Source organism: Cervus elaphus, chromosome 14 (assembly GCF_910594005.1).
Source record: "Cervus elaphus chromosome 14, mCerEla1.1, whole genome shotgun sequence".
In the NCBI taxonomy this organism is placed as follows: Eukaryota; Metazoa; Chordata; class Mammalia; order Artiodactyla; family Cervidae; genus Cervus; species Cervus elaphus.
The window spans coordinates 47,036,238-47,051,256 of record NC_057828.1 but is presented as its reverse complement, the minus strand read 5'-3'; the positions used below and the strand labels follow the sequence as shown (position 1 = coordinate 47,051,256).

The following is a 15,019-nucleotide window of genomic DNA, read 5'->3' as shown; positions in this document are numbered from 1 at the left end:
AGCCAAGAAAAAAAAAAAACTAGAGGAAATATGGCATGAGTTACAATTGTGCTTCTAGAGGAAAAAAATGACAGATGGGAAGAGGGAAGCTATATCAGGAAATTATATTATTGATAATGAAAATAAGCCCAGATACTTTTCATTTTTAAAATTCGTTTATTTGGCTGCACCAGGTCTTAGGTGAGGCAGGCGGGATTTTTAGTTGTGGCATGTGAACTCTTAGTTGTGCAAGTGAGATCTTGGAGCCTGGAGTCTTAGCCACTGGACCACCCAGGAAGTTGCCAAATACTTTGAAATACTCTACAATCCTTTGAAAAGGGAAATGAAGCTCTACTTAATAGTGAAATAATCTACAGTTTTAACAGAATGAAAAGAACATTATTTTAAGAATGAATCTGACAGATAGGATTGAGATTCTGCAGGGCCTCATCACTGTAAACAGCAGGGCTTCCTGAACTTTACTTTGCATTCGAATCACCTGGGGAGCTCATTACAATGCAGATTCTGCTTCAATAGGAAGGGACTGGAGGCTTCAAGGCTGCAATGTTAACAAGCTCCAGGTGATGCGGATAACACCGGTTTGAGGACCACACTGAGAGCAACGAGTATATACAGCATTTGCAGTCAGAGATCTCTGGCTTACAACCAAGTATGTTATGCAGCTATAATACATTTTTGTCCTCAACAGTATCAACCGATTCAGGAAGTCCACACTTTGCTATATAACATTAGATTAAGCATTAATGAGGCTAGAAAATTGTTTATCTAAGGTTATAACCTGAAGTTAAATAAAACTTCATGCTCAACGCTGAGAGTCAGTTTTAACCTCTTAATATTAACAGAATCCAAATTACTCCATCTTAATGCCCTCTCTCACAAGTGGTTATTCTTTGCTGATGGAATGTGCTCTATGCAAAAGATACTTTGCCTGAAGAAAGGAACAACTTAACGTTCAGAAGTTAAGCACATACTTAGTAAAATTCATTCTCAGAAATGCAGCTGAGAAACATGGTTGATTTTTCATATTATTTCTCAAACTAAAATGTTAAATCCCCTACATCCTATCACCCAAGGTTAAAAAAGTTCAAAGCATCAAACCCAGCTGGTCCTTTAGTCCTCTTCAAAAAAAAAAACCTAAGTTTTCAGTAGAGAAAAGTCCAGATAAAAGCCTTCCATTTCTACAAACCATTTTTGGCTCCCCACTTTCTGTCCTACTACTAGACTGAATTAACAAGAACCTTCCTCTCTGGTCTCCACCTTCTTGGTACTGCTGCTGGAGAATGCTCAGCTCCCATGCGATCACCTCTTTTCTCAGAATCCTTTGGTTGGTCCCCGAATTTCACCCTTTGGGGAAAGTTCAAGTTCCCCCTAGTTCCACCTCCAAGCCATAATTCTGGCTCACGTGCCATGGCATCAGCTCTTGCAGCCTTCTCCCCAACCGCACTCATGGACTTGCTGGGCACGTTTTGCAATTTCCTGTCTCCATGCCTTTGCTCATGATATTTCCTACAGCTGGAGAGTTGCTTTTCCTCCATCCTCCCAACCTCGGCCTGTATCCTTCTTTCAAAGCTCAGTTCAAATACCAAATCCTCCAATTAGCCTCCCAGAAACCCCCAGCCCCCATGGTCACTGCGGGGCCTGGACCTCCACCAGGGCCCTGAGCACAAACTGCCAACTATGCAAATGGCTCACCTTTCCTGCTGCAGTGCAGGCTCTTTGCTTCTCTTTACAGACACCTCACCATCACCATGCTCAGTGGTATACAAAATTTTCTAAAATTGAACTACACAGAATGTTTAGCTAGCTTTGAAAATGGGAAGTGGATGAAAATGAATTTCTGGTATAGTAAATATTAATGTACCAGTAACTGGGTTGACAAATAACATGAACTTATCTCTGTTGGGTGAGGTACTCAAAAATAAAACTCAAAAGATGAGAAAGACAGTCAAGAGCATGTACCTGCTCCCCTTCTCTGTCCAGAGGCCAATAATCCTCTAGGGTCACCTCTTCTCTCTACCAAGTCAGGGTGGATCAAACTGTCTTCTCAGTAAAGTTGGCTGCAGCTGAGACAGGTCACTAAGTTAGTGCTCCCTCCCTGTCTAGATGCAATGCTGGCTGAACTTGTCCACACCAACAGCAGGTAGAGGTTTACACAAAGGCCAGCCACGACTCCAGGGACAACCACCCACGTGTCAGACACAGAAAGTCCTGGGTTCAAACAAACAAAGGGATGTGCTCAGCATGAAAGAAGATATATATGTCACCTGAGTAATCATCTCATGGTTTTGAAGAAAACTACAATGTGTAAAAATCAAACAAAAAATTATTTTGGGACCACCTATTATTTTGTATTATATACAACATGGATTCCTCTCCTAGTAATTAAGATTCAATTCTATTAGGTCTCTTGTTTCTTCAGTCATTACCTTAGCATCAAATATCATGTGATTCATCAATCCAAAGATGACGCGGCAGTGCTTAAAGCAGAACCCAAGAGGCCTCGTTCCCCATCCATTTCTCAGAAGTTCAGCCGTGGGGCACTTGCTGTGATTTATACAAACGTACTCATACCCTAGACTCTGATGTGGTTTAGACCAAACAGTATCTTGAGAGAGAAGAGGCATACAGCCAAGGGGAAACTGAGATGCTCAGCAAAAATTCCTTACCATATTTTACTGTTTATATACATCTCATAAGCACACTGAGGGAGGCAAACAGTTCTAGAGAAGGCAAGAACTGGAAGAAAGATAAGAAGCTACAGGATATTTGCATGACTGTGACGCTAAAACTACTGCAATTATTCTCCTGCGAACATGTAACATGTAACACCCACTCAACTAAGCCTCTATAAACAGTTGGTTTTCCACAATCACAGCCACTATTCCCACTTCAGTGGGTAGCAGTATTCAGAGAAAAGACAGATTTAGCTCCTGAGTAATCAACAGCAGAAACCAAAAGAGCTGGGGAAGCTGGTCATGACCACCAGCAAGCTCTGAATGCGTGACAGCACTGAATGGCCTGACGGGGATGGAACTCTGCTCAATGAAGCTCCAAGACGGAGGGCTTACGCCCTTTAAACCAGGTTGTGCCATCCACACACTGGTTTTCAATTAAAGCGCTTTTCTGTAACACAGATGAATGAAAAACAGGTAACTTCATTTTATATAGGTTCAATATACTTACAAGCAGAAAACAATTCTGTACTTCTCATGGCATTTAGCCACTTTAATTGGGGGTAGACAGGAAGAACAATTGTTTTCAAGTGTTTTCATGCACGCTTCATAGACGTTATCTCATTTAAATTCTCAGAACAATCCTACGGGTAGAAGGATCAGCCCATTTTACAGACACAGACAATCAAGGACAGAGGGGCTGAGTAATTTGCATAAGGCCCTGTGGCAGGTAAGTGGCAGATGACTTTGGTCTCTGGCACAGCAAAAGCCAAAGATGTGCAAACATTTTATAGAGAATAGAATGCCTATAAAATTCTCATGCAAAGACACACCATTTTAGAAAAAATAATTTCCCAGGCCTGGTCAGGATTTGACCTCACAGGATTTGAACCTCCCAATGAACAACTCAAAGCAGACTGCTCAGTTAAAAGAGATCATCAAGTACTATAGTTACCAGTAAGGCCAAGAATAGAACACAGGTCTGCTGACCCTGAGCCCATGCCCAATCAGGCATGTTCTTTTGGATGCTGACACCCTTCTGAAGTTTCCAGTCAGTTGAGAATAGCAAAGAAATGAGTTAATAATTCTGGTAAATAGAACAGAATATGGAAAGTATCTAGATTAGCAAGATTTGCTACACACACACACATATTTTTTTAAAAGGCATGACCATATGAAGATTTCTACCTAGCTAGTTTTGAACCAAGAACATGTACCTGAACATTTTCTCTTCTACTGCAGCAAAAATGAAAAGCTAACCTTTGCCCTCCCCTCCCTATGTGTTGTGAATGATTAGCTGACTAGTGTGGCCATGTTGATAACTAAGGAAAATACAAGATGAGTGACTCTTGCAGCTGACTGGAATACTTACATTTATCCTACTACCAACCTCTAATTGCATGCAAAAGCCAGCAGAACACTAGGAACGGTTTGCCAATGTCAGCCCTAATCCATTCTCCAGTGCTGCAAATGACTCTCCCATGGTGGTGCCCAGAGGAAAAGGCTGGAAACAGGAAGACTGCTGGGTGCCAGAAAAGGTGGGAGGTGAGGAGCCACATGGCTGGGAAACAAGGGTGGCAGAGAAGTGATGGGAGGGTCTCAGGAAAGAGGCACCTGGAGAAGACCAGAAAGCCTGCTCAGAAGGTGGCTGTTCTCAGAACTCTTGAGTCAGAAATCACCAGTAAGAAGGGCCAACCAAAAGCAAGAGGAAACACAGATCAGAAGACCCTACCCTAGGTTAAAGGTCATTCAGCTCCCTTTCCTCAAGGGAGATAAAATGCAAACTGTTTGGCATTTCCAAATGTTAGACATTAGATTTTAGATTCACTGCCTAATCTTACTATTAAGTTTATTTTCTAAGAGAGAAATAAAATAATTGTCAAGGAATAACATATCAAATTTTTCATGGTTTGAAACTTTTTTCGCAGAGCACAAGGAGAGAAAACTCAGGCTGAGAGGTCATAATCTGGGCCTTCACATCAGATCAGACCTATCTCCTCAATGATCTCTCTCATTTTCATTACAATCTGGCCAAACCAAAATTCCTGTACTTGGGTAAAGTCTTTTTAGTTTTTACTTCAAATAACTGAAATCCTCAGAAAACATATAAGTATTTCATTCACAGCTCCACATTAAATACCTTTTTCCAATCTGTTCTGGAAAAAGCAAAATAAGTTGATTATATAGATTCATCCCATATTTTATTGTCCATAAACAGCTTTTTTCCACTATCCTCAAAATGACCTATCTCAGCATATTCAGATGTATAATAAATATTGAAAGTTTCATCTAATCATGATTGATGAATGCAAACCACAAATGTATATACATGAGGCTATACTTGAAATCTCAGAACCTTCTTCCCTATTATGAGCTCTGTTTATAAGGTGTTGCACAGAAAACATGTCCAGAAACATTTTGGTTTTAAAAAAAAACCTGAAAAGAATGAAAATTGAATAAGAGGAAACCAATAAACAATACCCAACTAGGAAACCAAAATCCAAACTGCCCCACAGCTTTTGGCATGGATGTTGCCCCCAGAACAGTCTCTTCCTTCCACTCCCAAAAGCAGCTGGTGGGGATGGAGGATGGGGAAAGCAGCCGCTCAAAACCTAAATATTCACCTCCCATCCCCAGGTCCTGAAGTCACTCCTAGAGCCCACAGACACTGTAATGAGGCTGGTCCTACTCCACTTCCTGTCTCCCCTACTCCTTGGCCTAGCCAAGGGCTCCCCCACTCTCCTCCAATACCACCTGTAGGAAATTACAGGTACAGTCAGGTAAGACTGAATGAATCTCCTACTGGCCTTCTTTTTTTTATTTTAAAATTTATTTATTTATTTTAATTGGAGTGGCATTCTCTTCAAGTAACCTCACTCCCAAGATTTCTCAGCAAACCCGCTTCCCCCCCAATTTAGCAAGAGCCGTCATTAGATCTGACTCTCAGCTTTGTTTAGTATCAAAGGAATTTTTTTAAGCCTCATTTCAAGCAATTTATAGGACCCTTGATATCTCTCCAATAAAAAGTACACACTTAAAAAAAAAAGTACAAACTTTTAGGACTGGCAAATTAAAGCTACTCTTTAAAACACAGCAACCTTAACTAAATAAAAGTGCCAAGAGAATTTAAAGTATACTGAGCTACAAACCTCTTAGCTCTATTATTTGTTGATCACTTTTGATAATAACCAAATCCAAACTCGTGATAAATGGTATCTTCTATTTCAGCCACTGTATTTAAAATTAGATGTTAACTTCCCAACACCAGAGGCTCCCCTCCCCCCACTAACCCTCTGATGCCAGAGATTCTTCGGTTCCGAAATCCACTTTCTTGGGGGTGGGGTGAGGGTAAGCATAATCTGTCACTTTACTAAGTAGAATCGTAAGCGAAAACCGAAAGTGAAGCAAAACGAATAGGATCCTAGAGACCCGCCTGAGTCCGGACACAACACAGGGTTAAAGGAAACCATTTCATAAGATCAAGCGCGGAGAAGCAGCAAGAGCGAAGAGGAAAAAAATCAAGTTACATAAAGTCCAATTGTACTCACTGTTTCCTTATTGGGAAGCAGCTCCTTTCTAATTCTGAAGAAGTTCTTGCCGTACTGCCTAAGCCCCTTAACGAAGCGTTTCTGTGATAAAAAAGAAACAACAAATGGGATGTAAAAACCAAAAACAAAACAGGATGTCAGCAAAGCAAAGCAATCTGCAATCAGCAGAACAACAACCGCAAAGTCTGAGCGGGAATATTGACTCCGCTGGGGGAACATTTCGGAAGCACAGCTGGGACCCCCGCCCCGCAGGCCCCCGACGGCCTCCATCCGGTCCCCGGTCCCGCACACCAGACAGGTCTAGGAGGACATCCTGTGTCTGAGGCCACAGGCGATCTGTGCCCTGAGTGCCTCCAGTCTCCGCAGCGGTTCGCGGAGGTATAAACAACGGAGGTATAAATACGCTCCGGGTTTCTTAATCAAGCAGCACAAGTGGTCTCCATCTGAGAACGAGGCTTCCCAGAGTGTCGAGCAAAACAGGGAAACACAACCAAATCTGGAGACTTTCCTTCAGAAGGGCACCCTAGAGGGTTAAAAAGCCTTTCGTTAATCCCAGAAATTCACCAGCGCGGCGAAGACCACCGGGGCCCGGACCCCGCCGACCTGCCCCGCCGTCTTGGGTACCAGAAACCGAGCCACCAGAACCCCCCGCCCTCCGCCCCCCGTTTCCTCAGCTGTCCGGGACTTTCACTTTGCCCCATTCCTCCCGGGCAGCCCCTCCCCGCCGCAGCCGGGCCCTGCAGGCTCCCCGGCCCCCACCTCGGGCGCGAAGCCGGGTCCCGCGCGCCGACGAGGGCAGCCACAGGTACCCGGGCCGCGGCGGGCCGAGCTCCGGGTCCCGGCGGCGAGAGGCCGCGCCTGTCACTCGGCTCGTGCTCCACAAAGCGCAGGGCGGAGGCGGCCGGGCGGCTCGGCGTGTGACCGCGGCGGGGCCGCGCGGCGCGGGGCGCGGGGGGCGCGGGGCTGAGGCCGCCGCCGCCGCCGCCGCCGCCGGGGGAGGAGGCCGGAGCGGCGCGCAGAGCCCGGCGCGGCCGCGGGCGGCTGCAAAAGGCGGCCTGGATCGCCGCGCCGCCCGCCGGCCCGGCTCTGGCCCCCGCCCCGAGGCTCCGCGCGGGGTCCCGGCGCCGTACCTCGGTTTCCTCCTTCCAAACAGCGGGATCCGACCCGGGCGGCAGAGCACGGAAACTTCCTCCCCGCCACGGCGGGCAAGAAGAGAGGGCGCTCGGGGCCCCTCCCGGGCCGCTCAGTCCTTGGGCTTCCCCCGGGCGGGCCGAGGCAGCGGCGCACGCCCGTCGCCCCCCGGGCTGCGAAGCTGGGGGCTGGCCCCGAGGACTCCCGCGGTCCCTCCCGCCCAGGCGTTAGCCGGCACCTCGCAGGGCGCCGTTTCACAACTAAGTCACCGCGGAAGCTTCCCAGCCAATAAATCACCTGCCCACCGGGAGGAGCGTCCCTCCCACTCCCCGCGGTGGAGACCAGCCGGACAAATTCAGCGAAGAGCCAGAGTTGGCCTGCAAGACCGATCTGCAACCTCCTACTCCATTCCTGGAGGCTCTGCATTTTCAGATTTCACCCCTTTCTAAGATATGACTCATCACTGTCAGTTTTCAACATAATTCGTATAGTTCAAAAGGAACAATCTGTCAAGGCACAAGAAAGAAGCCAGCTCTTTTCTAGTCTGAAGAAGAGTGACCCTTGTTACTTGAAAAAAGTGTCATCCGCATGCTCAGCACGCCTCCTGGGCTAAGTGCAGAGGATCTCCTTTGGGATCTGGAGAGGAATGAGACCGCCTGCCCTCAAGGAGCCAGGCTGGCAAACAGGTAAACACATCAATCTCTGGGCCCCAAAGAGAAGCCTCAGAGGAACAAAGGGCTGGAGGTGGGGCCAAGAAGAGGAAGCACTCACTCAGTGGGTGTTTTAGAGGAAGTGACAGGAAAATCAGGAGCCTGGCCGGTGGGCTCCAGTGGACTGCCAGCAGGGCACAGGGAACATTCTGGGAACTGCAAGGAGGACAGGGTGTGCAAAGTGCAGTGCCACAGATAAGACCGAAGAGGCAGGAGAGGGCCAGGCTGCAGAGCCTTCTAGGCCAGGCTGAAGAGTTATGGTCCTCACAGTGAGGCCAGCAGAGAAGTGCCGGCATGACTGTTCCATGAAAAGACTAGACAGCAAGTGCACCAGGGGTGGGGTGGGCCTGTGACGTGCCTGAGGGACAGACTGGCTGCGATGCAGTTGGAGAGGCTGGTGAGGGAACCCAGTGTGAGCTGGGGATAACCTGAACTCAACCTCAGCCTTCGGAATGAACACTTCTTAATCTACTTTCAGGAGTTGAGTATTTAGTGAGCACCTAACACTGGGAGGAAATTTTTAAATAACAACAGGCAGTCATGGACCTTTATTCAAATGAATTCATTTTTAGCAGGTAAGATAAATGTGTGCGAGGTTATTAGATTAGAGAATGATCTGAGTCTCGGGGAAGCCAAGCATGAAGCAGTGAATGGCAGCTCACCAGTGCTGCAAGGAAGCCGAGAGAAGGGACAGACTGTCACGGTCACCGAGGTCAGATCTCAAAAAGCAGAGCATTTGCAGGTGTGGAAGGGTGAGAAGGGCCTCCAGAAAAGACAGGGGCAGGGTGGGAAGTGGTAACAGAGTCTACAGAAAGCTGAGGTGGGGTCTGGCATGAGTCTGGTGGTAGAAGAGCAGGGTCATGCAATCCAAAGGAGGGCCTGATGCCAGAGGACACACAACAGATTCACTGGGAGAAGGAGCGAAGAGAAGCACCTGAGAAAGGCTGAATCTGGAAGAGCAGGGAAGGAGCTTCCACAAACTTGAAGTCAGACCCTGAGTCTTCTACTTGTTATAATCCTCTGAACATAGCTATTAAATACCTACTGTGTGCCCAGAGCCTCAGAGTCCTCATACCCTACAAGGAAGTACTGTTATCATCTCCATTTTACCAACAAGGAAGCTGAGGCACCGTCAGTTAAGCAGGCAGACCAAGGTCACCCAACTCTGCGGTAAAGGCAGAATTCCAAACCCAGGCTCTGAAATCCATGCCCCGCGTCACTGCCACAGTCTCGGTAAAGAGGGCTAATAAGGGTCTACAGAGAATTCATTTTCAGTCATGGCACCGTCATCTGTAACTCTGCCCTTCCTGTTTTCCCCCAAATCAAATCCAGTCCTCGCTGTTCTTCCAAAGAAAGGTCTTCCGTGCCCTCCTTTCCCACCCGTACAAGCACCAGTCCCAGGCCAGACTCTTCCCCTTCTTTCCTACCCGCCAGTCTATGAATCTCTCTCTCCCATCAGGCCACTTACGAGGCTCTGCCAAGGAACTGTCAAAACCACAGATTCCATCATGAGTCCTGTACCATCGTGCCCTTGCACACTAAAACTAGCTCTTGGACCTCTTCCGGGGTGGGGTGGGGGTGGTATTTAACCCCTTAGACCTGCATTCTCAAATGCAGGTGCACCAGGACCCCGCCCCAACCTACCTTACCACACAGACATCCACTAATGCCACCTGGCCAACACCGCCACCATCCTGGGCTAAGCTCTGACTCTGCGGTACCTTTAACACTTCTCTCCACAGCCTACTCCAGTTCACCTCCAACTTAAGCTCAAACCCCTCCCACTCCAAAATGAGACTTCCCCGACTATCCCCCTGATTCACTTGGTGTTTATTGGTCTAAGGGCTTGTATACTCATAGTCTATAAGCTCTGAAAAGACAGGAATGGAATCTTATACCACTCTGCCTCCCTAGAGCATTAGGCGGGTGGAACTCCCAAGTGTTTAATACACAATGAAACCATGAGATGACAGGGGCCTGGGCTAGGGTGGTCATGGTGGAACCAGATTGTTCAGTGCCAAATGGTCCGTTTTGAGCTTTGGTAACAGAGTTTTGATCTTATTGGCTCCATGACACCAAACTCTGCTCTTTTTCCTCATTTCACCTTAACCGTAACCTACTCAACCTCTAGAAATCTGAGTCTTCCCAAGGCTTTGTTTCAGGGTTCCTGTTCTCCAAACTCCCTCCCAATACGATTTCCACTGTTCCTTTGACTCTAAATACCATCCAAGATTCTCACCACTATTTCTAAGGCTAAATCTATGGTCCAAGCCCATGGGGAACACTTGTCTTACAGACATTTCAAACTAACTACTTCCAGAAACACGGGTCTGACATCCGGTGGTAGACACAGACCACTGCTGTCAGTGTGTATCAAGCACTACGCTATCAAGTGCAAAGAGCCATTGGCCCCACTGTTTTAAAAAAAAAGGAAGTAAAAGCTTCGTGCGGCCTCTACTGTTACTTCTCTATGGAAAGCCACAAGGCCTCAGAACTGACAAAACATCTGCTTCTCAGAGACCAGCCTTTACCTTGTGGTTTACCAGAAATGTGGAGTAGCCTTTAAAATCGAAACAAAGCCAACCCACTCAGAGCAGTCAATGATTAGAATAGGTCAGTATGTTAAACAGGCTACTGATGCTGCAGTCTCCTTCCCTCTATTAATTTATGTCTCTGCAAATAAAGACCTCGAAGCTTTTGAGATTTGAATTTCATAATTAACGTGATTGACTTATAGGTGCTAGAGGCTTCTAAAGGAAAGTTAACAGACACAGTCTGCTTAACAGCATTCTAGCAGTTGAGCTGAAATTCCACATTTCCAGTGCTTAAATTCAAGGTCTCGTCAACTGGCCTCATGAGTTACGTCCCTCTCTATTAGCTGTTCTGTCCCTGATGGAGCATAGATGCTGGAGTGCTAAGATGTCAAAGCTGAAGGAGAACGAAGACTGTTCATTTAACAGGCAGGCGCTATGGCTGGGTCACCGCCCCACGTGCCAGGCGGCCCTGCTTATTATGTGCCACAGGCTTGCAGTCCAGCCATTCACAGATCCATGAGCTGAGGTTCTTGGGCTGCTGGCCCTGGTTTCTCTGGTGCTGTTTGTTTCCAGTCAACTTGGTGTGTTCCTTCTGAGCACAGAACAAGTCCTCTTCTATGTCTCAATCCCCAAAGCCAGATGAGATCCAAATATAAATACAGGTTTATTTATGGCAAGGAGTTTGTTCTTTGCTTTGTTTTACAACTAAGTGTGTGACTGTGTTTCAATTTTGATTTTATATTATTTACTGAAATATATTTTGACATGTATCATTCTGTTAAAGGTATATAACAGGTTAACCTGATACATTTATACACTGTGATATGACTGCCATTGTATGATCGTTAGCACTTCTATCATATTACATAATTATTTACGCTCCAGATTTTAGACACATTGCCACAGTTTTCTATTACTGAGCTGAAATTTCATATCACCATCAGAAGTTACTACATATAAGCTCTGGTTGTTGTTTAGTTGCTAAGTTGTGTCCAACTCTTTTATGACCTGATGGACTGTAGCCCTCCAGGCTCCTCTGTTCATGGGATTTTCCAGACAAGAATACTGGAGTGTGTTGCCATGCCCACCTCCAGGGGACCTTCCCAACCCAAGGATCAAACCCACCATGTCTCCTGCATTGTAGGCAGATTCTTTACCACTGAGCCACCAAGGGGGGAAGCCCCCTTAAGTTCCTGACAGAGAACATTTAATTCTTGGCTTTTAAAACAAGTGAGTTACCTGAACACAGCATTTAGTAAATTTGGGTTTTAGTAGAATCTGGAGAGTTCTATTTCTCATTTTTGGTCAAATGGAAAGAACATGAGATTCAAACTTAGAAGCCCTAGATCTGGTCTGCTCCTTTGTTCCAGAGAGGAAATTATGACATGGCTGTTTAGGCACAGCCACTTTTGAAATGGAAGATACTTAACAGGGATAAACGTAATTGGGTCAAAATGCAATAATGTTCTCTCTTACGATAAAGGAACCAGTTCAAAAGTTCCACTCATCACTGCTGAGCCTGCCCCAGGTCTGCGCCACCCAAGCCTGTGCCCACGGGCGACGACAGCCTCACTGGCTGTCCAGATGCTTATCCTCCCCACGCGCAGGGCTGGCCTAGGGCAGGCAGCGTCACTGTTCTGTGTCAGGATGTGGGAAGGGTACAGAGATACCACCCTATTCAACAATGATGGCAGCCAACAGCTGGCACTGTCTGAAGGGCTCTATAGGGACTCATTTAAGCATCACAATAGCCTTGCGAAGCAGGGCTCCTAATATCTCCATTTTACAGATGGGGGGAAAAAATGTCTGTCACCAAATCCTTGAACCAGGGGAGGAAGATCAAGGGTGACAAAAGTAAACCATCTGGAAACTTCAGCGATGGGCTGAAGCCTGACAATGGAGTCCAAGAGAGGGTGCAGGTCAGGAAGACGATGGGCACCTGCTGCCTGCACTTGAATTTCAAGACTTTAAGTGTTTCCCATGGATCTCTGAATGCACAGGTAAAGGCTACAGTCTCCAAACTTAGTTTAGTCTTGTCTTGGTTTGTTCATCTTTTAAACTGGCCATAAAGATACTTGCCCTACCTATCTCCAAAAAATTCTTCTTAATATCGGATAGGATTGCACGCAGAAGAGTAGTGGGGGGATAAAGCCAAAGAATGAGGTGTACGCACATCTCCCCTGTGTGTGTATCCAACTCCCCGCGCAGCTGGTCCCAGTTGCTGGACCTGACCTGTGTCTGTGGCAGAGAAAAGAAGTGATGCTACAGAAATGGTAAAAGACAACTCCTTGGAATTAACCCCTGGCTGAGAGCTTTCAAAATTAACTCCTGCTGCTGAATTTTAACTAGTGCATCACAGTCAGGAACTCACCAGGACTTCTGAACAGCGACTTCTCCTCAGTCCTCTTATGTAACTGTTGGGAAAACACTGTAGGTATTAAAATGAGTCCCACTGTGAAGATGGCTCCTTCTCCTCTGCCCCGCTTTCTGCATAAAATTTTATGTTAATAACTTGTGCTTCTCAGAGGGCTGAAGAGCAGGCAGATCTGCAAGTAAGCAAACCACAGTTCCCCCCAACAGAGAGACAAAAGTGTAGCCCATGAGCCAGGCAGGGGGAAAAAGAGGACGTCCACTGCTCTCTCTCCTGAAGGCAGAGAGCAGCCGAAGAAAACAGAAGATGGTACCTACATTAAGGAGAGGTAAGGGGACAAAAAAGAACACTCATGCCCGGAAGAAATCAAGGCCTTCAAAACATCTGTATTCCACGACCCCTACCTGTCCATCGATGGCTCTCACTGACCAACCACCAGGTGAGAAGAACCTATTGATTTTTATCCATATACTCCTGTCTGTTACAGATTCCCATCACCCCAGACCTAAAACACACTTCCAGCTGGAGGTAGACTATTGATACTGTTTTGAAAAGTGTCATTTGGGTTTTGGTTTAAAATATTTAAGACATCAATGAAAGGGTGACCGGAGTAAAGCAGGATGTTTTCAGTAAACAGCCGCAGAAGCAACATATCTGAGAGGAGATGTGCCAGCCAGCCAGGTGGGCCTTCCCAGGCTTTCTTGTATGTTGTTCCTGATTCCTGACTCTACTTCCTAAGTACATCTTGAATTTATACACAGTATTCCAGGATGACTAGTTAAGTTCCATTCAACTAGTTATAGCTGAAAAACAGCAAACAGGACAACACTTTAAAACAATAACCACATTTTACTGATGACTCTTAACTCTCTCTCGAGACCTGGCATTCTTCCCAAGGTCAGACTAGTACCTACACTCTCTATTCCAAGTAACATCTTCTGTTCTCTCAGGACATCACAGTCTCAACGTGGACACTGGGGGCTCCCAGACCACATCCTCCTTGAAGTTCCTCAATACACTCTCCAACACAAGGGTCACTGAGTCCATGCCACAGATGAAGAAACTCAAGTTTTGGTATATATCCTGCCCCAATCCATAGCTAATAAGGAAGGATGAAGTAAAGAGATAAGAATTAGAAATAGGATTAATTACTTGGAATCTAGGTGCAGAAAACATTTTCTTGTATGTCTACGTATCAGAGGAATTAAAAGGTATTTGTTGTGGTTCAGTCACTAAGTTGTATCTGACTCTTTGCAACCCCATGGACAGGGTATTATCTATCTTTTCTTAAAAAAAAGCAAAACAAACAAAAAAAAAACCTCTGAAGGAAACTATACATATTAGCCCACAGGATCCTCTGTCCATGGGATTTCCCAGGCATGAATACTGGAGTGGGCTGCCATTTCATTCTCCAGGGGATCTTCCCAACCCAGGAACTGAACCCAGATCTCCGTCACTGCAGGTGGATTTTTTTTTTACCATCCGAGCCACCAGGGAAGCCTGTGTACCTAGACACACTTGCTCTCTGAAGCAAAAGTATCAGAGACTGAATGTTGTATATCCATGTTAAAAATTTTCCCACCAAAATCCTTGGCTTGGAGTACATGGCTCTGCCACTAAATAACTACATCCCTGATTAGGTCACTAGGCCTCTTTCGGGCTTCTGTATGCTTGTGTGTAAGATGATTGTCGGGGCTTTGTACCATCCGTCTATAAATTCTCAGAAGTGGACGCCTCAAGTTTTCCATCACTGGGAGCTGCAGGCAGGCAGGCAGCCTCTCTCCTACACAGAGACAGGAGGGTGGCTAAAATTCTTCCAAAAAGAGACCCTGTTAATGCATGATACATTGTCAACTGTCTTACCTGGAAACTGGATAATAAATGATCATTCTTGTCTTAAGTTGGGGTGATCTTTATTGTTGAGAGTAATTTGTTATACAGCAGTAGAAAACCAATACAAGATCCATTACAAAAACCACTAAAAGCTTTAACCTCAATGGTAGTCAACTATTAATTAAATTAACCATCTTCCAATTAGACTTCCTCAGACAGT

At 46.0% G+C, this 15,019-nt stretch overlaps 1 protein-coding gene across 6 annotated transcripts in view; it reads right to left on the bottom strand.

The window, feature by feature from the left end:
- Positions 1–15,019, bottom strand: part of RERE (arginine-glutamic acid dipeptide repeats) — a 409,293-nt gene that overhangs the window by 53,092 nt on the left and 341,182 nt on the right. For all 6 annotated transcript variants that reach the window (XM_043924145.1, XM_043924148.1, XM_043924149.1 and 3 more), the window contains one exon: positions 6,221–6,301. In XM_043924145.1, the coding sequence (XP_043780080.1) occupies positions 6,221–6,301 (81 nt within the window). The remainder of the gene's footprint in view (positions 1–6,220; positions 6,302–15,019) is intronic.